At 35.9% G+C, this 23,920-nt stretch overlaps 1 protein-coding gene across 1 annotated transcript; it reads right to left on the reverse strand.

Annotated features, from left to right (window-relative positions):
- Positions 1 to 121: 121 nt before the first annotated feature.
- On the reverse strand, positions 122 to 14,914 carry LOC101744545 (uncharacterized). Its single transcript, XM_004923245.5, has 2 exons — positions 14,731 to 14,914; positions 122 to 1,426 (listed from the first exon to the last, which is right to left on the reverse strand). Exons 1-2 carry the CDS (start codon positions 14,767 to 14,769, stop codon positions 332 to 334), a joined length of 1,134 nt encoding a protein of 377 aa, XP_004923302.1. The 5' UTR covers positions 14,770 to 14,914; the 3' UTR covers positions 122 to 331.
- Between the last annotated feature and the right edge of the window lie 9,006 nt (positions 14,915 to 23,920).

Here is a 23,920-nt window from a genome sequence, read left to right on the forward strand (position 1 = left end):
AAACCGAAACGCATTACTGCTTCACGGTTGAAATAGGCAGGGTGGTGGTACCCACCCGCGCGGACTCACAAGAGGTCCTACCACCAGTAAAGAATATAAAATAAACGTATTAAAAACAATATAAGGAATTTAAAATAATTTAATTTAAATAATCTTACAAATTACCTATATATAAATTAATGTCGTAACAATCCAATAATTGTTTGTTTTATTAATTAGCGGTGGACTATATATATTGAAAGTGAACAACGGCATTGTTACAATACAAGTAAATTTCGTTGTCAATACTGAAAGAATCGCTATTAAATATAAAACTTAATTCTAGAAATTACTATTCAGGTATACTAAAAGCGTCGTTTAGATTCTGAGGGTTGAAAGCTAGATTGCTGTTCTTGTAGTTCACGTAAGGGGAAACAGTAGCGGATTCGGTAGTGTCAGGATCTACGTAGCCTTTCGGAGAGAACTCTCCATCGTCAGCCATCATGGAGACACTTGGCGGGTATTTCGGTATGTACCTCGCTGGAGGCTCAGCATATTGACCCCCAATTATTATTTCCTCATCATTATCGACCGGTTTCTTCTCGACCTTCCACGGCTTATTCGTTTTGGAATCTTGCATCAGGGGCTTCTTTACTCTCTCCTTCTGTTTGTGCATGTAGACATCGGAGTATGACAGATTTTCTTCATTATTCTCCATTCCAGGAGTTGCAGGTGTGACGAAAAGCTCAAGTTTTGGTTTTACGAATTTAGGGTGCTTTTTTGTGAACGCGTATGCACTGTCTATGTTCTTATCTTGTTGGTAGCTCTTCCAAGATTTGTACTCATCACCGTAATTGCTGTAGTCAGCTTCGAAGTAGCTAGTTGGGCCTTTTAAGCCAGACGTTGCAGGGTAAATGTCCTTTAAGGACGCTTTAATTGGAGCTCCGTAGGAATCGACCGGAGGCTCACCGTAAGTCTTTTTGTGGGTGTTATAGTCATTGGAGTTTTGAATGGGCGGTTCGCCAAATCCAGCCACTTCTGGTTGGTAGTGGTTATACGGGATCTTCTTTGGTGGTCCGTAGACAGGCTTGCTTTGACGTTTCGGGGGACCGTATCTCGGCTTTGGTTTCGATGACCGTTTTTTGTGACTAGGAGGGCCGTATCTCGGGTTGACTTTTCCGTAGTACTTCTTACCCGGTTTCCTTGATTTCGGTGGTCCGTAAACAGGTCTGGGCGGCCCATATTTTGGTTTAGGCGGTCCGTAGCGTTGCCTCGATATTTTTGATATGCGTCTGTAGATGATTTTCGGATTCTGGTAACTAGAATCCATCGGGAAGTTGTCGATGAGCATCGTGGCGTCTCGTTTCCTGATTCTTTTCTCTTCGCTTGGTTCTTGCAGATCATGTTTTTGATTTTCAGCTTTCACGCATGATGCCGCTACTGTAACCTGTAACGGTAGATTAATATGATTAGCTATCGAATCGAATTAAAAGCAAATAATTATGAGGCACATTTATTTTGAATCCAACATAATCGAAACAATAAGATATTCGGAAATTATGCTTTGTATGGTAAAAATATCTGAATGATCAGTCCAGATATTGATTAGTATTATTGGTTATGTCACTCTGGCCTGTTTGAAGACCTGTAATTTTTATATATAACCAGCTTGTACTAGTAGTATCTTCGTCCCAATCTTAGTTCACAAGTGATTTATTAATAAAATTCCTACTTGTCTATTTCATGTCACGGTGGCTTTAAAACTTAAATTTTCATTCAAGAATTTTCATTTCATTATTAAAATGAAGAGAGTAATCAGTTTCAGTGTAAGCTATTCATTGTCTAAGTAGCAGCCGTCTGCTATCAAAAGTAATGAAAAGGACTGTTTTAAATATCATTAGAGTCGGACCACACTTTTCTAGACGGGAAGAATCAAGGTTCAGTTTGTCTTGAGTAGTTACCGGGGATCATAAATATGTCCTAGTTGAATACCATCACCTCGAGATAAGACGTCCGAGTCTCGACTGACTCGTTACAACTGTTCTCCTAGTTGACAGTGAAGAGGTAACATTGCGTAATAGTATTGAAGCTTATCCGCGAATCTAATTAATATTCTAAACGATATACTCTTATGCAAGATACATAATGTACATTCGAAATATCTGACACATTCTAGTCTATATTAAACATTATTCGAAGCGCGTTTTGCTTTCGTTATGCTAATCTCATTACCCCCGAGACGTTTTCATACTAAACATAGAATACGTAAACATATGAAAGTTAATTCCATAATGGGAATAGGAATGTGCTTAGTAACGTTCACCCGAAGCTACAAGTCGTATTGTCATCGACACAAACATGCTTTGTAAGAAATTAATTTCGGCAGAGCCAAAAAATTGTTTTTAGTTGCAATATACGTAACTCAAATAATTCATTCCTGGTCCAAATCCCGCTATAAAGATGTTTCGCAGTTCTAAAAAGTAAATAATCACATTCGATGCGGCTTGAGATTTGTACGTCCTTATTAAGAAAAGTCCACTGTAATCGAAAAGATAGCACCCATTGTCAAGAGCTCTATAATATCATTAGGTCCAAATAACTTATACGGCCGACAACAAAAACAGGAGCTCACAAGAAATACCTCAATTAACAAAACGCTTTCATTCTCGGTGTAAAATGATAACAAACGTGTGGCACTCGGGAACTGCCGCGGTAAAGCTGTTGCATAGCATTTTTTATCGACTTATGCAATTACAATTAGACAATGATAATTTAATATTAAAACAATAATAAAACAAGACCACGCTATATTAAACATTAATAAAAGCAAAACCTTAACTGTCCCCTTCACACTCATAAGCTAGACCGCGCGAGAGAGAGATGGGCAGACTTTTCATGATGCGCATGCAGTGTGACGTCACGCCACGCGCTTATTCACAAACACTACACAAGCGCAACGTGTGAATTTGTTGAACGCGAGCTACATGGTAGGCGGAGTGAGGGGTGTTAGGTTTTTTTTCGTTACGGAATTTCATGATTCGGTCGCCGCGCTCAAGGGCCGCGATAAAAGCTATGCAATAGCTTAAAAAAAGAATCTCTTTAATATATAGAAATAAATACTTAAACATGTAAATAGATTATCACAATGTACGCTGCAAGAAAGGGCAGAATGTCGCATCAATAGAACTAATTGAACATTTGTACGAGAATATCTCAATGAAAAATTCATGATTTTCTCAAATATGAATGCAAATATTTCTTGTATACTCAGATTTGTTAATAAATAATAAGATCTGAGACAAGCAAAATGATTGTTGATTACAAAATGTAAATTTATTCAAATTAATTAATATCTGATAATAGATATTAGCGTTTCCGGCGCTGGAATTCGATTAAGAGTGTTACTTAGAAACCTTATGAAATAAATATTAATGGCGTCGCGTAGGCGTTACGCCGTTATAATATTTGTATTATTCATAAAAATGTATCTTAAGGTGTGTGCATACTTAGAAAGTTATTTCAATGCTTAAGCTTTCGGAAGACAAAATTTGCGATGAAAGAGCATTTTTCTTTAAAAAACACACACAAATTTTTTATTGAAATTTATCTACGCTACTTTTTCAATATATAATTTGTTACCAATCAAACGTTACTGCAGATATCGCGTGCGATATTTATATACGCAATGAACCATTAGACGTCCAGTGAATGAGTGATCCAGTGAAACCTTTTATGTGTGGAATATATGTATGTATATATGAATATACATAAGTAATCCTCAAATACGTTCTTCTTTGTAATTTCAACCTTTTGAACTTAGAGTATAATTCCATTCCATTTTCAAAATAGTATCTTTTCGTTTACCAGGCTTTGAATACCACTAGGCTTTGAAGTCAATCGTACTTAAAACGCCCAGGTCAGTGACTCTCAACTATTTTTGGCGCACTTTTAATGTTTCTAATATTTGACTGGATTTAGCTTATTGTTTTTTTTTTTTCTGTTTTGTCGGCGCACCCGAATACCTCAAGGGCCATTTATTATACTGATCGCAGACTTATGGTTAAAACAATTACTCATACTCAATTACTTGTAGTCGTCGTTGTCTAAAGGATAAGACGTCCGGTGCATTCGTATCGAACGATGCACCGGTGTTCTAATCCCGACGGCGGGTACCAATTTTTTAAATGAAATACGTGCTTAACAATTGTTCACGATTGACTTCCACGGTGAAGGAATAGCATCGCGTAATAAAAATCAAACCCGCAAAATTATGATTTGCGTAATTACTGCAGGTAGGACCTCTTGTGAGCCAGGACGGGTAGGTACCATCATCTCGCCTATTTCTGCCGTGAAGCAGTAATACGTTTCGGTTTGAAGGGTGGGGCAGCCGCTATAACTATACTGAGACCTTAAAACCTATATCTAAAGGTGGGTGGCGCATTTACGTTATAGATGTCTATGGGCTCCAGTAACCACTTAACACCAGGGTATAATAGGTGGGCTGTGAGCTCGTCCACCCATCTAAGCAATAAAATTTAAAAAATCATGACTATTACACCCATAGACAGATTGAATTTAATATGTCCATCATGTATTTGAGTGGAGAATGTTCTGAAACAACTTCTGCATAGCCATGGACGAAGTCAGGCAGCAAGGCGGTTGTCGCTTTCGTCGTGACAGTGAAACCGATGTAACTAATTGAACAGCTGCCGACTGAGGTAAACATTATATGACGCGGCCGACCGAGTATGAAGAAATTTCACTTGTGTTTTATGACATGCCTTTTGGATCTTTTATCGGACGTGGGGCAATAGTGTTACGTGAGCATGTATGGAATAAAGGTCCAAAAGACGTTATATATGGTTAAATTAGAGTATTTAAGTATTTAAAAGGAGTATAAACAACCTTTTTAATACGCTTTTATTAGATTCAGACGTATGTCTGTATGTAGACGTATGTATGTTAGTATGTAACGGAATCTTTGAAAATGATTTTGAGCCCCTTCAAAACGTCGGATTAATTCGAAATTTGGTATACTTATGAAGGACCGATGACAATTGTCATTTTGATGACATTTTTCAATGTCAACAAATGACATTTTTTTAATTTTTTTTTAATATCGAATTCAATATTAAAAAAATGAAAAAATATATTGAAAAAATTGAAATTCAACTAAAAATGAAAAATAAATAATAGTTAAAAAAACTAACAACATATGCTTTTATAGAAAATCCAACTAAATTTTTTTCTATAAAAGCGTATTTTGTTAGTTTTTCTAAACTATTTTTTTTTATAAAAAACAAATTTTATTTGCTAAGGTAAATAGAATTCTAGATCCTAGATCGCGCCCTAAAGGATAAGAGATTCCCGAGATTCTTGCATCAAACGATGCCGGTATTCAAAATCTTGCGTTCTGGTACCTACTACAATTTTTCTAATGAAAAGCTTATTATGCCCAAGACTGACGATTCCACGGTGAAGGAATAACATCGTTTAATCAAAATCAAAGCCGCAAAATAATGCGTAATTAATTACTCACGAAAAATCGAGAATTTTCATTTAGGCTATGGTGCTCACCAGTGAGCCTTATCTTAATGAGCCGTTCGGGTAAAGACGGTCACCCGTGAGCCTTTTAAAATATCTGAAATAGACGACGATAAAAGTCTAACTAATTTTTATCTTCCGTGCAAATTATCGCATTTTTTTAATTGTAGAATTAGAATCTCAAGTTGATAAAAATTAGTGATTCCCTGATTTCGGCTTGGCCCAAAAAAAGCCCACCGGTGGGGTGCAAAGCGTATAACTTATTAAAGTAAGTGTCGGTAGATAATATCATCCTATGTATTTCTGACTGTTTCTGTCGTCATTATCCGCGCCTTTTAGAGACATAGGACCCTCTTAATAGAATAAAACTGACACATCGACTTCACTGGCAAGGCGCATGGCGGAATTTACGTCATGATGTCCATGGGCGCTCTCAATCACTTAACGGTACGCGGGTCATGAACTTATCCAGCTGTCGTCGATAAAAAAACAACGCTCTAAACGCAAATAACAAAAACATCAAATTACACGGCTAGCCACAAATTTCCTATAAAAAAATTGAGCACCAAATTAATTCAATTATAACGCCCAATTATTCAGTTTATAATTTAATTAAAATAAATATGTGTTAAAAACGAATCGCGGTCGGACACCTCATCCGTGAACTTGAATCTAGGACAAAATGACCATGACACATAGCATATGATTTCACTATGATACATAATACGTGCTTAGAGAAAACAGCATAACGTGATATGATCTTTATTAAGCTTATATTCTGTTAAGTTTTTTTACCGACTACTTTATTTTCATGACAGTCTAGATGTAAAATAATATTATAATTATGTAGTTTAAAAACTCCAAAAACATGTTAAAATAACAATCCGAACTAATAATTGATTTCATCTTTTTTTACCGAGTTAATACTAGTCAGGATATTCAGATATCAGAGTTCTTGAAGTCTGTTAAAATTACGTTCAATAATTCTGTTATCAAGTACACGTATGTATACATACCAAGTTGGTATGTATTCCAAGCTAACTATACTTGAGACCTTAGAACTTATATCTCAAGGTGGGTGGCGCATTTACTTTGTAGATGTCTCTGAGCTCCAGTAATCACTTAACACCAGGTGGGCTGTGAGCTCGTACACCCAACTAAGCAATAAATAAAAAACTAATAAAAGCATATTAAAATAAAAATGGATATTTTTATTTGTCACCGACGGCTTACTCGGTGACCATTGGTCTTACTTACATTACTGGCGATTTTTTTTATGAACTAAACAGTGATGATTAGCACTTTTAAAGTTTATAACACGAAAGAAGTCCAATAATGTCTGGACACGCTAATGTCGATTTCAAGAGACCGTAGATAAAAAAAATACGAGCGATTTGGTGATCGGTCGACATATAGAAAATCATCAATATAATTGGAATAATTGGTACGTACCTACGTCTGAATGAGAAATGAGTAAAAAGCATTGCTTATATTGTAAGATTAGGCGGAATCAGTAGACAGTTCTAGAAAATTTTATAGAGACGTCAAATATTTATTTTATTAAACCATAGACCTATGAACGTTTCACAAAGCGGCCAATTATTGTTGGTTGGTGTTCGAATCAATTTACGAACAAACAAAAATTGATAGTTTCAAAAAAAAAACTCCTTTATTTGAAATCAGTATTTTATGAGAACATTAAGGTCGAAAACTTCACTGACCAAAATTAAGACGTTGGAATAAAGATTCATACCGGAAATTAAAAAGAGCATTACTGTATTTATTATTTATTAATATTAGATGGGTGTACGAGCTTACGATAAAACTGGTGCTTAGTGCTTACATGAGTCGAGAGATAGCGGTAGTCACGTCCTTCAGATCCAATAACCTTAGCATTAGACGCCTTCAGCTCTTACACTAGGAGCAGGCTTAGGGATCCCGGTAACCGTACTCGTCGAACTCGATAAAGAATTCGACGTGCAACCTAACCCATGCATCAGCCCGCTGAGTTTCTCGCCGAATCTTCTCAGCGGGTCGCGATTCAGATCCGGTAGTGGATTCATTCGCGAAGCAGCTGCTCTTGAGTTGTTAGGTCTCCTTCGGAGGCGCTCGGGCAGTTGTTAGCAATTCCCACCCCTCCTGGCTGAGCCTTTGCTCGCCCACCTTCACTGGTGAAACTGGAAAGGCCTCCGCGCCACCAGTAATCCTTCATTTATAAAAAAAAGGCAGCGGTAGACCCTTATCAAGTTGCGGCCACCCACTTTGAACGTCAAGTCTTGGATGTGTTGTATAATGCTTGTCCCAATCTTCAAGGGCAACAAGTAGAGTGGTATAACCTGCTGATACCTGTATACCCTTTCCGTCGTACCAGTAATTACACAATAATAAAAAATTTGCGAGTTTGATTTGTAGGCAGACGTGCGCACGGCCCACCTGATGGTGAGTGGTTACCGTCGCCCATGGACTTCAGCAATACCAGGGGCAGAGCCAAGCCGCTGCCTACCGCTCGTGAGCAATGTTCAAGTATGTATTTCCATTAAAAATACTATGCGGCATTTGAACATCGGCGCTGTAGCTTCACGTGATTAGGGCACAGCGGGCACCTTATCTTTCAGACCAAGACGACTTCGAAGTTAATTCTTTGTTCTGAAGTTAAGCTCTTATCAGACCAACGCTCTGGTAATTTAAACATACTGTTGGGCTTGTACTGTTCATTTTATGCACTGATAAATGTTATAATTACAGCTTTACTAATGATTTCTAATTATGGCCTTTCACTAAACACGTTGTTCCAAAAAAATGATTACTCAAAAAGGTTAATTTTACAAAAGAATTCGAAATATAGAAAGTTTCCAAATATATTTAAATCCTTTACTGTCTAAAGCTGCCTTATATATATCCGTGTTCATAAAATTTTGCACAATTGCTTACATCGTAATAGCTAATGATATCAAACTAAAACAATCAAAATTACTGTCTGAAACAACCGAGAGAAAGGTAGCTTTTAATGTACTTATAAGCAACTTACTTCCGTAATTGGTTGAAAGGAGTGGTTTCTGACTAACTTAAGTAAAAAATAAAAAGTACCTACTAAAATCACGAGACCATTGTTTACTTTGACTTACTGCGATTTGCATACGGTATTTTATTAATACACAATGCAATTATTATTGACACTTCGAACTTGAATTTCCTTGTGAACGGCTAAAATTACTTTGTAATTTTTACGATTATTTAGCACCACGTGGGATTGTGAATTAGTCTCTTCAATAGCATTAAATATTAAATAATCACTACATAGTATAAAACAAAGTGGCTTTCTCTGTCCCTATATCTGTCTGTCCCTATGTATGCTTAAATCTTTAAAACTACGCAACGGATTTTGATGCGGTTTTTTTTTGATAGATAGAGGGATTGAAGAGGAAGGCTTATATATATAATAACATCCATTAAATAGTAGAGAAATTAATAATAAATTACAGTTTCTGAAGCGAAGCGAGGGCGGGTCGCTAGTAATAAATATATTTAGAAAAGGAAGAATATCAAATTTATGATCATAAACAGAAAAATATAATAATGAAATTTGTTTGTTTGCAATCCGGAATGGTTTCGCATTTAATTGAGCTCAAATCGGATCAATAACCAATTCCGCGGGACAGGGTCGTTTCATAAGATAAATAGCAGTATCCATATTACAAACTAAACACGAACAAGCTGGACCATAGTTCTGGTGTGAATGTATTAGGATTGTCGATTTCAAATCGAATAGGATAAGGAATAAACAAAGAAACGAAACAGAAGTTATTTTTATTATTTGAATGAAGCTATCTATCGAATCATTTAGAAACTAAAGCCAAATTTTTAAAAAACTTTAATGGTTCCCTAAATACCCAAACGACACCCCGATCGCGGCGTACTTACTCCCTAACTTTTATACCCTGAAAACAAAAATAGAGCAAGATTTTTCAGATTGTCGAAAATTCTTAATTCATCTTTAGATCTTTAAAGGGAATACTGCGGATCCTGTGGACCGAATGGTAAACAGTCGACGTCGCCCTAAAAACGTCATTACGGATCATCCCGATGTATTAACAGTGCTTTTAGGTTCCACAAGCACCGGTCACCGTCCTCGTCGAACCCGTCGCTCACGACCAAGGGCTTTACGAGTAAATTATTAGACACAGCCCACTAAGTTTCTCGCCGGATCTTCTCAGTGGGTCGCGTTTCTGATCCGGTGGTAGATTCTACGAAGCACTGCTCTTGTTAGGCCCAGTGTTACAAATACTTCCAGTTTGAGCCCCGTGAGCTCACCTATACGTTAGAGTAAAGCTGAAATAGCCTCTCAAGGCTTTCAGCATAGGTAGGAAAAAAAAGGGATTTTACTTCTTTAAGTGTTTTGTACTGTGGGGAAATGATCCTTATTTAAAATTGCATTGGACGGTAGCGGACTATATTCTATCACTGACCGCTTCGAGCGTTATAATAAATATTTCTATTAAAGCTATAAGTGAGTCGACTAGTATCAAAGCCGGCAATGTGACTTTTGGACAATTATTGGTAAATCAGAAAAACGAATTATTGACTTTGTATTCCATTGGCAGCCACAAAACTCTTCTGAACGACATCTTAGATAAATAACAGGTTAAGTATTAACCTTTATTTAATTCAGGTTTTGAACCGTATTCTTTGAAGGAGACGATTATATTCAAATCAATCTGTATTGACATATCAATAACATTTTCTTGTTCAAATGCACAGATTGCCACCTTTGATAATAGACGACTCAAGTGTCCTAGCCTTGGGCAGCTACTTTCTTTATATAGTACACATCGATGGTTATTTAAAATCATTTGGCATCGTCCACGGTAATCATAGTCAATGTCAGTTTGTTGAACAAAAACAAGAAAGTTTTCGCGGCTTGTCAGTATCTGCGCATATTGTTAATATTCCATGAAGGAACGCCGGATTTGAACACAGTACGTATTACGTACAAACAAAAAAAAAAACCGTTTTTCTAAACCGATTATCAAAAATAACGGGTTTGTATTACTTTCGTTCTTTCTAAAATAAAATAAACTGGTTTTTGAATCGAAATGCTTGGCGCAGTTGTGTTTTGACGTGTTTTATGGAAGATAATGTACGACAGTGTGGGAGATTGCATTTCACTTTTTTTTTTCTGAAATTTTGATTTATGTTGCCGGCATAGCTTTGAATAAACTAGTTGAAATTCGACTATAATCATTTTTTTTTTTTTTATTGCCTTTGTAGGCAGACGAGCATACGGCCCACCTGATGGTAAGTGGTCACCGTCGCTCATGGACGTCAGCAATGCCAGGGGCAGAGCCAAGCCGCTGCCTACCAAATCAATTGGAATTGTAAGTTTGTACACTATTATGATTCTTTTTATACTTCTATAATTACAAATTTCGCCAAGACTACACTATAAAAAATATTAACAAAGGCAAACAATATTTAATCTCAATTTGACAACAGACGTCACGAACAAAAGTTTGACAATAAATAGTATGCATGCGTGTGTGCGTCAAATACATGGTATGTAGTGTGTGTAATGTTTTCTTTATTGATTCTATGTATCTTTTATGAATATTTAAAAAAAAAATTAGCATTGTGCACTTCTTCTCTATATTCTCTATAAGTGTGGAAAATTTCATACTCCTCCGTCCGCGCAATTTTCGTAAAAAGGGATACAAAGTTTTTGCTTCACATATTAATATATAGATTTGATATTAATCAATCAATCGAAGACGTTAAACGCTAAGAAACATGATGATGAATTGCTGTGTAATTTTGCTGTTGTCATTTAAACTACTTTATTTCGGGTTTTTATTACCATTATATGATTTTCATATAATATTATATAAACATCGTCATGTACCTATGTAATAAATAAAAACTAAAAGAATAGAAATAATAGACGGTGATTATCACAATATTCAAATGTCTACTGGTGGTAGAACGTCTTGTGAGTCCGCACGGGTAGATACCACCACTCTGCCTAGTTCTGTCGTGAAGCAGTAATGCTTGAAAAGTACTGTACTAAATACAATAATGCAATGAATACTTTTTTGGTTTTTGTAAATTTACATACTTCTGTTGTATGTGAAAAGAAAAACAGTGTATCTGTCGAGTTATCCGTAAATTTTGTATAGTAACCTTGTATTTAATACAGCAAGTGAGTCGTCTATTATCAAAGGTGGCAATCTGTGCATTTGGACAAAAAAATGTTATTGATATGTCAATACAGATTGATTTGAATATAATCGTCTCCATCAAAGAATACGGTTCAAAACCTGCATTAAATAAAGGTCTAAGATAATATCTAAGATGTCGTTCAGAAGAGTTTTGTGACTGCCAATGGAATACAAAGTCAATAATTCGTTTTTCTGATTTACCAATAATTGTCCAAAAGTCACATTGCCGGCTTTGATAATAGTCGACTCAAGTATTATATTCCACGCATTGTTTTGGTTCAAATTTCAAATAAAATGAGATTAACGTACATACCTACAGTGGGCGGTATAATTCTCTGATAATTTTTGTTTGCACATGCTATTCTAATCATCGTAATTTTTTTATATACACGAATCAGTTTTATGTAAGGTTATTGTTGGCTAATACATTAATATATAAGAAACGTCTAAATTAATAACATAGTGACAGTGTTAATGTCATATTCTAAGCATGATCGTGTGGTGGATCTCAAATCGTCTTTTCGCATTAAAAGTGCACAATTTCCAAAAATATTCGAAATCGAGTTAATATGCAGAGCCATTTGGTATCACCAGTATTTTTCTCAAAAATACTGTCAAAAGCGTGTAGTTTAGTTTCAGTTTTTTTTTAATCTCCCTATATTTTGACTAGGTACTATTAACAAAATTAATACATAATTTTATCTTACTTTAAAGACAGATAATGTAACTGGTAAAAATTTTTTTTACAAAGATTATTAATAATGTCACATGTTAAAACCATTTTGTAGGCAGCGGCTTGGCTCTGCCCCTGGCATTGCTGAAGTCCATGGGCGACGGTAACCACTCACCATCAGGTGGGCCGTATGCTCGTCTGCCTACAAGGGCAATAAAAAAAAAAAAAACTCTCCTGTAAAATTAGTAATTTTTGAGATTATACAGTTTTAATGCGAGAAGACGATATGATGATTGGTCGAAGGGTGCTTTGAACGGTGCACCATTCAAACAATCATAATTCGTTTGTGTGTTGAACTGAAAGAAAACAAATTCTAGGCTCGCGCATCTTGACTTTCGCTATCGTTTCTCGAATTCTATAAAATATTAATGTGAATTCTCGGACCGGTAATAAATTGCACAAGCAGACACGTTATTCGTCACGCGACATTACTTGAAATTTAAAAGAAAAAAAAGTACGTGTGATCTTCAATGCGTGTTTACGATTTGTTTATTTTATCAAGCTTTTGTTGTATCTAGTAATTCAATTGAAAAATAAGTTTTATGAGTCACGGTGGGCGTTTAGCATGTGGATTCCGCTGAGGGTTTAATGTCAGATGTGCCACAAAATTATCACTATTTAATTACCGTCGCAGTACATTTGTTTCAGCGTGTTATTCAGGGAACCAAATCAAGACAAAGAGATATAGTATTTTTCCAAAATTCCTCGGGATGACTTCTAATTGTTTGGTACGATTTGCTAATGGAATCATTAGAAAAAACCAACATAATTAATGTCGATAGTTAATTGAAATATATATCTGTGTATTTATATCACAGCGCGTCGAAATATTGAAATTTTCATAAATTAAATACATTCATTTTGTTAAACCTATATATTGGATATGTCTTTCTACTGGTGGTAGGACCTCTTGTGAGTCCGCACGAGTAAATACCGCCACCCCGCCTATTTCTGCCGTGAGACCTTAGAACTACTGTCTCAATGTGTGCGGCGGCATTTACGTTGTAGATGTCTATGGGCTCCGGTAACCACTTAACACCAGGTGGGCCGTGAGCTCGTCCACCAATATAAGCAATAAAAAAAATGTGCGATAGCTTTAGTCAGTTGTAATTACTTTTCCTTCTTTCTCCTTTCCTAATCATTGGTAGCCTAAAGGACTATGCTAACAATGCATGGTTTGGTTGGTGAGTTCACGGGACTCTATCTGGGAGAATTTGCTGATATTAACCCTAGCAACAGCGTTTTCCCTCGGCATCTTGCTTCCCTACTAACTCACATCGCAGCTCTGCTTTATATCCATCGGATCAATCAGCAGTTATAACTCGTTTTTTTTTTAATGTGTATTCCTGGTTTTCTTTATAAGGGCGAACGATCAGTACTAAATTATATTAGACTAGCAACCCGCTCCGGCTCCGCTCGGGTCAACAAAAATTTCAATGATATTTGACGTTGTTTTATTTTTTTAAATAATATAACACTTATAGCGGCATAACTATAATAGTTAGATATATGCTGTCGCGAAACTTTTCGTAAATAATGATGTGTTCTATAAAGTCGTAGTACATTATTTTATTATATCATCAATAGTTTTCGCAGGGCACACGATGTAAACAATATTTTAGGTAATTTTTTTACATCTTGGGTTACATTATTGGAGTTTTAGTAAAGATCCCTATTTTTTTTTCAAAAAAAATTATTATAGCCTATATCGCTCGGGAATAGTGTATCTTCGAAACTGTAAAAGAATTTTTCAAATCGGTTCAGTAGTTTGGAGCCAATTCAATAGAAACAAACAAACAAATCTTTCCTCTTTATAATATTAGTATAGATTACTAAATGGTTATAAGAACCCGCGGCATCACAACAGTCCACACCCAACTTGAGAAATTACGTTGAACTTTTGTTATTAAGGCTGTAACCACATTTTAAGCTGGAGACGATGACTACTTCAGCGTGGAGATTGCGGTATGATGCCCGCACGTGTGGAATCGCAATACGACAAACGGATCTATGTCTTTAGCGTCTATGCTCCCAGCCATTTTAAACAAAATCGAAAGTGACGAATTTGTCGCGGACATGTTTTATATTATGTTGATTTATTTTGAAATTCGTTTTCTTTGCTACTTACTACATATTATGTACTATCCACATTTTTGTTTATTGAAAATTGTTTAAGACCATTTATTTTGTGGTATTGAAAATTGTAAGTCAACTTTAATTAAGCACGATTTATTAAACACATTAAATAGACGAGCAACTCACCATGAAAACGATACAACAGAAGACATCTTTCAACTGCATCTTGCACAGAACTGTTATAATTATTAATAATTTTAAAATTAATAATATTAATTAATAAAAATGAGCGCGCTTCTGTAAGCGTCCGCCTTCGACGAAAGCTCGGAACGTTTTGCGTGCGGTGTGCTGAGATTACTGACACGAAACCGACTCTAACTTAATAGAGTAATGTAAAATATATATAGAGCTGCTCTTCGGTTAAATTTGTTTATTTTTTTTATGATTGAAGGATTATTGGTGGCCCGGAGGCCTTTCCAGTTTCACCAAGACGGGTGGGCGAGCAAAAGCTCAGCCAGAAGGGGTAAGATTTTCTAACAACTGCCCGAACGCCTCCGAAGGAGACCTAACAACTCAAGAGCACCTGCTTCGCGAATGAATCTACTACCGGATCGGAATCGCGACCCGCTGAGAAGACCCGGCGAGAAACTCAGCGAGCTGATGCATGGGTTAGGTTGCACGTCGACCTCTTTGACACGTTCGACGATACGGTTACCGGGGTCTTTCAGCCTGCTCCTAGTGTTAGAGCTGAAGGCGTCTAATGCGAGAGTTATTGGATCTGATGGATCCGTAAGGACGTGTCTAGGCCCCTGTTTATATTCCTTTTTACAGGCTATCGTCTACTTCGTATTATGAGGTCATTGGAGTCTATATCGACGGGTGAAAGGCTATTTGGTTTAAGTGACTTTTTGTAACTTTATCTAGGAGCAATTAAAAGTTTAAAATTTGGAAAAATTAGTATAACAAAAAAACTTCTTCAGCTATTTCAATGGAGTAAACTTAATTGAAGTTCAATTAAAAACATTAAACTGTTGATGCTGATATCAAATAAAACGCACCTTTAATTATAAAGATACACCACAACCACCGGTCACCGTCCTCGTCGAACCCGTCGCTTGCGACGAAGGACTCGACGAGTGAATTAACCCATAAACACAGGTCACTGAGTTTCTCGCCGCATCTTGTCAGTGTGTCGAGTTTCCGATCCGGTGGTAGATTCTGACAAGCACTGCTCTTGCTAGGGCCAGTGTTAGTGAAGTGAATGTGCCCGGCAAGGAAAAGCTGAAATGGCCGCTCAAGGCTATCAGCATAGGTAGGGAACGAAGCACATCGTCCTACTTCAGATGGTTAGACTTACAATACGTTCACCTAATATATACTAATATATAAATCTATAGTGATTTTGACGGATGTTCTGTTATAACTACTGAACCGTGCATCTGATTGACTTGAAACTTGGTATCCATGTAGAAAATACATGTACTTAATGGATATGCTAATATTTATATGAGTGCTGGACTCCCTACACCAGTTGCGGGGCCGTTTATGATGAGAATCTTTGTGAGGGTGAGAAATAATAATGTTAATTTTAAATGCCCAGCGAAGCGGACGGGATTAGCTAGTATATAATAATAATATTTCTAAATCTACATAGCTATTAAAAATGTAGGTATCGCGTATTTATTTTACTAGTGTCTCTCATCTCAATGTTATATACTAGTTATCCTAGTCGAGTTCGCCGCTCTCACAACCAATTTGTGTATTTATTGTCTTGTTATATACAATCGTTCTATTGTCGTTAGCGGTACATTCTTTTTAAACAACTTATAGGTGTATTTTAAGTGATTTTAAGCGTTGACGAGCGAAGAGCTCAGGATCCACCTCCTGTTATTTAACATTAAGGGGAGACGGGGTTATGGAGGAATTTGAAATTTCACTCAAACATGGTTAACGTTTTCCATTCTCCTATTTCTTCTTTAAAAACTGGGACGATTTTAATATTTTCTTTTGAAATCATTAAGCTGTGTGTTTAATATGTTGTTTGTTCTATACATACCAAGTGTTTTTACTAAATATGCTTTTTTCTTACTTATTCGCTGGTAGATTGTAGGCTCACAGCGCGCCCCTTCTTTTTTTTTCCTAAGCTGAGAGCCTTGAGAGGCTATATCAGCGTAACCTTAACCTGACGACGTTGTTAACACTAACCTAGCAAGAGCTGTGTTTCGCAGAATCTACCACCGGATCGGAAGCCCGACCCACTCAGGAGATCCGGCGAGAAACTCAGTGGGCGGTGTCTGAGGGTTAATTTACTCGTCGAGCCCTTCGTCGCAAGCGACGGGTTCTATGAGAACGATGACCGGTGCTTGAAGTACCTAAAAGCACCGTTAGTGGATCGGGAGGATCCGAAATGACGTGTTTGGGGCGACGTCGACTGCTTTCCATTCTGTCCCCAGGATCGGGAATGTAGTTACCGGCGGCCACGATGAGAGGGTTCTCGTGTCGTGCCGCTTTATCAAAGTGGCGCATCGACGCCGACTGCAGATACTGATGGACTCTAAGTCCAGGTCGTCATGGAGGTCGACGTTCCGGACGTCCTATCACCAGTCTCTATTTTTATATCAGATCATCAGCTGATCGCTTTGTTCTGTCAACGCATCAACACAATACGGTTATGATATACCTATGCTAATAATTATATTAATACTTATATGCTAATACATCGAACGCTTTCTAATAGCATAACAAAGTATTAGAAAAGCACAAAACGTAATCTACTTATACCTATATAGAACGATGTCTAATGCCTTTGGACCGGAGTTGTCTTCGTAGCTCTGAAAGTTAAGAAATGCAACCGTAAGCCATATAGGGATGTAGGTACACAAACAATTTGATCGTTTTTTTGTTTTTTATTGCCCTTGTAGGCAGACGAGCGTACGGCCCACCTGATGGTGAGTGGTTACCTTCGCCCATGGACTTCAGCAATGCCAGGGGCAAAGCCAAGCCGCTGCCTACCGCTTAATACTCTCCACAAGCCTCGTTTGAAGAAGGACATGTCATAGCGCTCGGGAAACGCCGTGGAAGGGAGCTCATTCCATAGTCGGATGGTACGTGGCAAAAGAGATCTCTGGAAACGCACTGTGGATGACCGCAGTGGCTCCAGGTAGTACGGATGAACTTTACTCCGGTGGCGGGCGGTGCGATGGTAAAAACGAGATGCCGGTATCATCTCGAACAATTCCTCAGAGCACTCCCCATGGAACATACGGTACAAAATACAGAGATCGTGTCATCTAATCATTGAATAGAAGTCTTTGTGGCCTAAAGGATAAGACGTCCGGTGCATTCATATCAAGCGATGCAACGGTGTTCGAATCCCGCAGGCGGATACCAATTTTTGTAATGAAATACGTACTTGACGAATGTTCACGATTGACGTCCACGGTGAAGGAATAACTACATGTTTTAAAAATCATATCTGCAAAGAATATAATTTAGTAATTGTTGTGTAATTTCTAATTGCTAATTTTAAGGCGTGTTTGTGAGTCAGCAGGGGTAGGTACCAACACTCTGCCTATTTCTGCCGTGAAACTGTCATGCGTTTCCGTTTGAAGGGTGGGACAGCCGTATTATAAAATTGAGACTTAGGTGGTAAGGTGCCGGCATTGACAATGTCTTCGGGTTACAATAACCATTCAAAACTAGATGGGCAGTGAGCCCAATCTCAGAACTCGTCTATGCAAAAAAAGTCAAGCATAAATTCTATGTATTTCTTATTAGAATATGTATGTAAGGTAAAATATTGATAGATGTTTTTCTATGTGACGGGTTTTTGATACTTATTGAATTTAAGCAAAATTCAAACTCCCTCTCTTGATTAAGTAAAGAACTAATTAGACACTTGAAGTTTAAGTTTTAACTGTTTCTCTATATGCTCAATAGATGGCAGCATAAAAAATAAATCCATCCAATCCAAGCGCCATCTATCAAAAACTTACATGTTTGCTATGTTACCGAAATAGTTTTTATAGCTGTCAATAGATGTCACTACTTAGTACCTTTTTTTCTTTTCAAATGAATCTGTCCATTTTCGTTATAATTTGTTAAGTTAGAAGTTGAAGACATTATAACATCATGATACCAACAGGTCACGCGGAATCGGTACGAATAAGTCGTCTCACTTATTCACTCATTTCCGGATTGAAACTTCAGATTGTAGTAGGTACTTACCAACACGCAGATGGGTACTGGCCTACCATTATTCTTCAAAGTACCTGTTCCAATGCGAAGAAGTACGGCTAACACTAACGTCTGAAGAGCCGGACATAGCCGGATATTATTAACCGAGGTTATTAATTTAATTTAGTTACGACTCTAGTAATTGGTTCATGTCTGACGGTCTTGAATTACCTTAGAACTTATATCTCAAGGTTTTTTTTTTATTGCTTAGATGTGTGAACGAGCTCACAGCCCACCTGGTGTTAAGTGGTTACTGGAACCCATAGACATCTACAACGTAAATGCGCCACACACCTCGAGATATAACTACCCGTGCGGACTCACAAGAGGTCCTACCATTTAAGGTGGGTGGCGCATTTACGTTGTAGATGTCTATGGGCTCCAGTAACCACTTAACACCAGGCGGGCCGTAAGCTCGTCCAACCATCTAAGCAATAAAAAAAAAATGTGTTAACTTTTACGCTAACGAGAACGTTAAAAATCTCGCACTAAGCATGCAGGTCCTTTGGTAGCCAGAGTCACTATACAGTCGACCAACGAAGAGTCATAAATATACCTACAGCTTATTAAATTTCTACAAAAATGCAAATACAAAAATAAAAATAATAAAAATTTCAGTGGCATGAAAAAATTTATTTGATCTTCATTCAAATTACATTAAAATGATGTTGTTACGCTAAAATAAATATTTAGAACGGGCTGATATTCATATTATTACTATTTCATTTAAAATTAATTACAATATTTAATGGATATTATCGTTCTTCAAAAACAATCACTACGCCCTTAATTTAAATATTTACAAAATATAAATTAAAGTGAAATTCATTGTATTTCATAATGCACATAATATATTATGTTATTTTATATTTAACTATACAAAACAATGTATTGTGTAACGATTTGCGATTAGAGATTTTGTGTTATTCATAAATGTGTTATTATTGAAACTAGAGGCCCCGCAGTAGTCGAAATTCGACTATAATTAATTGGAATTGTAAGTTTGTACACTATTATGATTGTATTTTATACTTTGTAATTACAAATTTCGCTAAGGCTACAATATTAAAAAATATTAATAAAGACAGTTTGACCACAGACGTCAAGAACAAAAGTTTAACAATAAATAGTATGCATGCGTGTGTGCGTCAAACACATGGTATGTAGTGTGTGTAATGTTTTCTTTATTGATTTAATGTATCTTTTATGCATTATTTAAAAAAAAATATTAGCATTGTGCACTACTACTCTGTATTCTCTATAAGTGTGGAAAATTTCATACTCCTCCGTCCGCGCAATTTTCGTAAAAAGGGATACAAAGTTTTTGCTTCACGTATTAATATATAGATTGATTTTAGTTAAAAGTTACATCTAAATATTTCTCATCTGTTTGCCTCGGTCAATGTGAGTGATAATGTATTTTGAAAATTAATTAGCATTCCGTGGATCCCAGGACGCAACTAAATACGCCAAGAGAAAGTTTTTGAAGAATTTTTAAGCGAAATTCTTTTGTTTTTCTTTAATATTGTTTAGCACCTATTGACTAAATTTATTGTATTTTTTTGTTTGTTTGGAAGCTATTTCTTTTAAATGTCAATTGAGAAAGAAAACAAAATTACGTCATAAGTAAGAAACTTGCGTTCAGCCGATGTTTATAAAATCTGTGCGCCAATTTAGTCATAGCTATGTTCCATATTAGAATAATCACTAAAATTTATTTTTTATTTCTTTATCCGCATGTTGAAAAAAAAAGTGTTTGTGGCAGTAAAACTTATTAGGCATAATGCGCGATATGGTAGATTCAGCAAAGGACTGCTCTTGCTAGGGCTAATGTTAGCAAGTCCTCCTAGTTGGAGCTCCGTGAGCTCACCTATAAAGCCGTGTGTAGTTGGAATAGCCCCTTAGGCTAAAAAAAGATGTGTGGTGTCGTGGGACACCGGATAGGAACGAAGTTCCTCATTATAAAAATATTAATTTTAAGTTCTATTCGAGGTATAAAGGAAATAAAACTGGAGGTTTCGCAACAACCCACGGTCATTACACGGAACTTATTGTGGTACACTTCATTTATGTTTGCATAAGAGTTAGTGTATTGCGCAAACGAACGCTCTGACATCGTGGTCAATGAATGATAAAAAAATATGTTATTTTTTGTACGTTATTACAAAGTTAAGTGGTACAATGTGTGCATTACTAATAAAAATCTTACGTTACGGACGTTTTTTCCCGGTTAGGGTACCCCTCCGCATCGTCCCATGAGGAGCTTCGTTCCAAAACTTCGTTCCAAAAACTCCACTAATTTTTGCTTACTCACTTTTAAGCTAAGTGCCAAGGATTATTGTGTGTATAAATTCTAATATCATTTATGAATAACACTAATCTTTGGAGCGTTACACGTTTTGAATGAATCGTGATAGTACATAATATAAGTAGTAATTGTCAACGTGTGCGCATTTATAAACTCACAACTGGAAGATTTCGACTCGTTATTACATACAACAGAATCGATTTTGCGACGTTTTATTTATAGATGCAATAAGAAGACAAAGTGTTTATAAATCAGTTTTACGAGTAACACGCTAAATGATACTTTGGTTGGATTTAGTAAAAAAAAAAGTTATCATAAAATGTTATAATATTTTTCTATTCAATATGTAATAATGTTTTATAAGCGAATCGCAAAATTACGTAAGTTTTTCTTTTCAATATATCATTTAATATGTTCAATTCCTTGATTGCGATAATTTGGTAAGTAATTAGGTATACATTAATAATAACAATAATATTTTAAAATTTCTAATACCGTAAATCGTTTTTAATTTATAATTAATAGTGATTTGATTAAAGTGAAAATTTAGCGTTACTCGTAAAAAAGATCCAATAAAATGAAAAAAACATTTTAATTTTATTAATTTTTAAATCTAATTCGTTACTTAATGCTAATTGTTGTCGGAAGTACATTTTGTTCGTCCGCGTCGACATGCCAACGCCGCCAATCACTGCAGCACAAAAAATAAATAAACAAAAAAATTTTTTTTTTTTTTTTTTTAATAATAAAATCATTTGTGATAATGCGGTAAAGGCACAGTAAGTGTATTTACAGTTGCAGTGCTGGGTTTGGCGTTGGCATGACAGTGCAATAGATTGTGATCGTCCTTATAATCCTGCAAATTTTTCTTAAGTATTTGACAGCTGTCAACATCAACTGTCAATTTAAACATCATGGTCTTCGTATTACGCTAGTTTTAAAATTTTATTTACGGTTTTTATTATAGAAAAAAAAACTGAATTATAAACGTGAGAGTAAGCCGTAAATAATATTTTAATTATTAGGTACTAGCGACCCGCCCTCGCTTCGCTTCGGAAACTGTAATTTATTATTGATTTCTCCACTATTTAATGGAAGTTATTATACATATAAACCTTCCTCTTCAATCACTCTATCTATTAAAAAACCGCATACATAGGGATATAGGGACAGAGATAGGGACTTTGTTTTATACTATGTAGTGAAGTGTACTGGTAAAATTAATTTCCCTCTTCACTATTGCGATTTAAATAGATACGTACTAAAAACTGATCGAATTAACTGAGGAATTGATTTGATGTTTTCTAAATGCTTAAATCGTAGGCCATCAAGAATATTATTATCATTTGTGCCACGCAAGATTTGAAATTTAAATTGTTTAAATATGTATGTGAAATAATTTATTTTTATAATTTAAACATGTATATTAAAATTAAAATATCGTATTAATAAAATATGAAATTTTCAAAAACATTTCATCAGCTATTCTTTCGTTCTTTAGCATTTATTTACATATTAAGTATATGAAAGGTGATACCACCGTGCAGAATGATTTTATAAGGACAATCACAAAATGTTTTCGGACTGTGGAATTATGCTTTTCACGAACCGTGCTTTATATAGATATAATAATTTTAATCGACTGTGATATGGTTAAATTTCACATTAATTTCCGTAAAATCGCTATAGTGTAAATAACGTTTTATTTATTAATTAATTTTCATTAAAAACGATTTTACGATTTCTATCATTTAAAAAAAATGCGCACAAATATAATATATTTTCGTTCAAGCTCAAACTGTTAATTGTATAATTATTTACAAATGATTAAAACTAACGTGTTTCATTACTGGTATTGTTACGTAATGATGTTCTGATGTTTAATTAGAAAGATCTTTGATTGACTCAGCGGTGCAGTATTTACTGCCTCTGACTATTGTACCGAGGGTCGTAGGTTCGATTCCCGCATAGGGCAAAGCATTCGTGTGATGAGCAGATTTGTTTGCTTTTCGTCTGGTTGTTTATTATCTATATATGTATATATTTATACGCATATAAATATGGATGTGTCTTTGGTACCCATAACGTAGGGAATCCTTATTTGGGGCTGGCTAACTGTGCGTGATTTGTTCCCACTTATTTATTTATCATCATTATTATCTATGTATTTTAATATATGATTTTCACTTAAGCGTTGAATAGTGTCGTGGATATTAACATTGATAAAGGCGCAATCAAATCGTATGTGCGCGTTACAGAATGGTTCGCGTTGAAACTCCATTAAGTATCAAAGCCATTGGTCATAAGGTTTGATGTCTTAATTGTATTGTATTAAGACTATCCCACCGGAACGGATGATGGCATCACTGTATACATAGGTAGGATGGTGGAACTCATCCGAGACTTACTACAGATTCTGGAATTTATTAGGCTTCCGCCATTTCAGCATTGTTCCAAACGCCATGAACAAAGATAGCCTTTGGGGTGTCAAGAGTTGCTATTGGCGTAACAATATTTTTGCGAATATACGTATAAGTATGCATATAATTTTGATCTTTTTAAGTTAGCCAATTATTGGATGATGTAGTAAAGAAAATTAAATAATAATAATATAAAGGACTGTTATCCGCTCATTTCTGTCAATGTAATTTACACCTTGAGCCCATGGTTCAAGGTGGACGTCAGCTTGTTGTAGCTGTCGCGGCTCTGATGATCAATCAATCAACATACATATATTTTTCAGTGTAAGTTTCAAAACATCATTACGTAAAGTTACCAGCAGCGACGTCAAAAACTAGCCCTAAGATTCGTTGGACTATCATATTTTTTAAA

This window comes from Bombyx mori, chromosome 7 (genome assembly GCF_030269925.1).
Source record: "Bombyx mori chromosome 7, ASM3026992v2".
NCBI classification, from domain to species: domain Eukaryota; kingdom Metazoa; phylum Arthropoda; class Insecta; order Lepidoptera; family Bombycidae; genus Bombyx; species Bombyx mori.

What these genes read in the sequence shown, in the direction of transcription:
- LOC101744545 (XM_004923245.5), bottom strand. Translation starts at nt 14,769, where the DNA reads ATGCAGTTGAAAGATGTCTTCTGTTGTATCGTTTTCATG. An exon ending in TCTGTTGTATCGTTTTCATG is followed by an intron (nt 1,427 to 14,730) that starts GTGAGTTGCTCG and finishes CTACCGTTACAG; the next exon opens with GTTACAGTAGCGGCATCATG.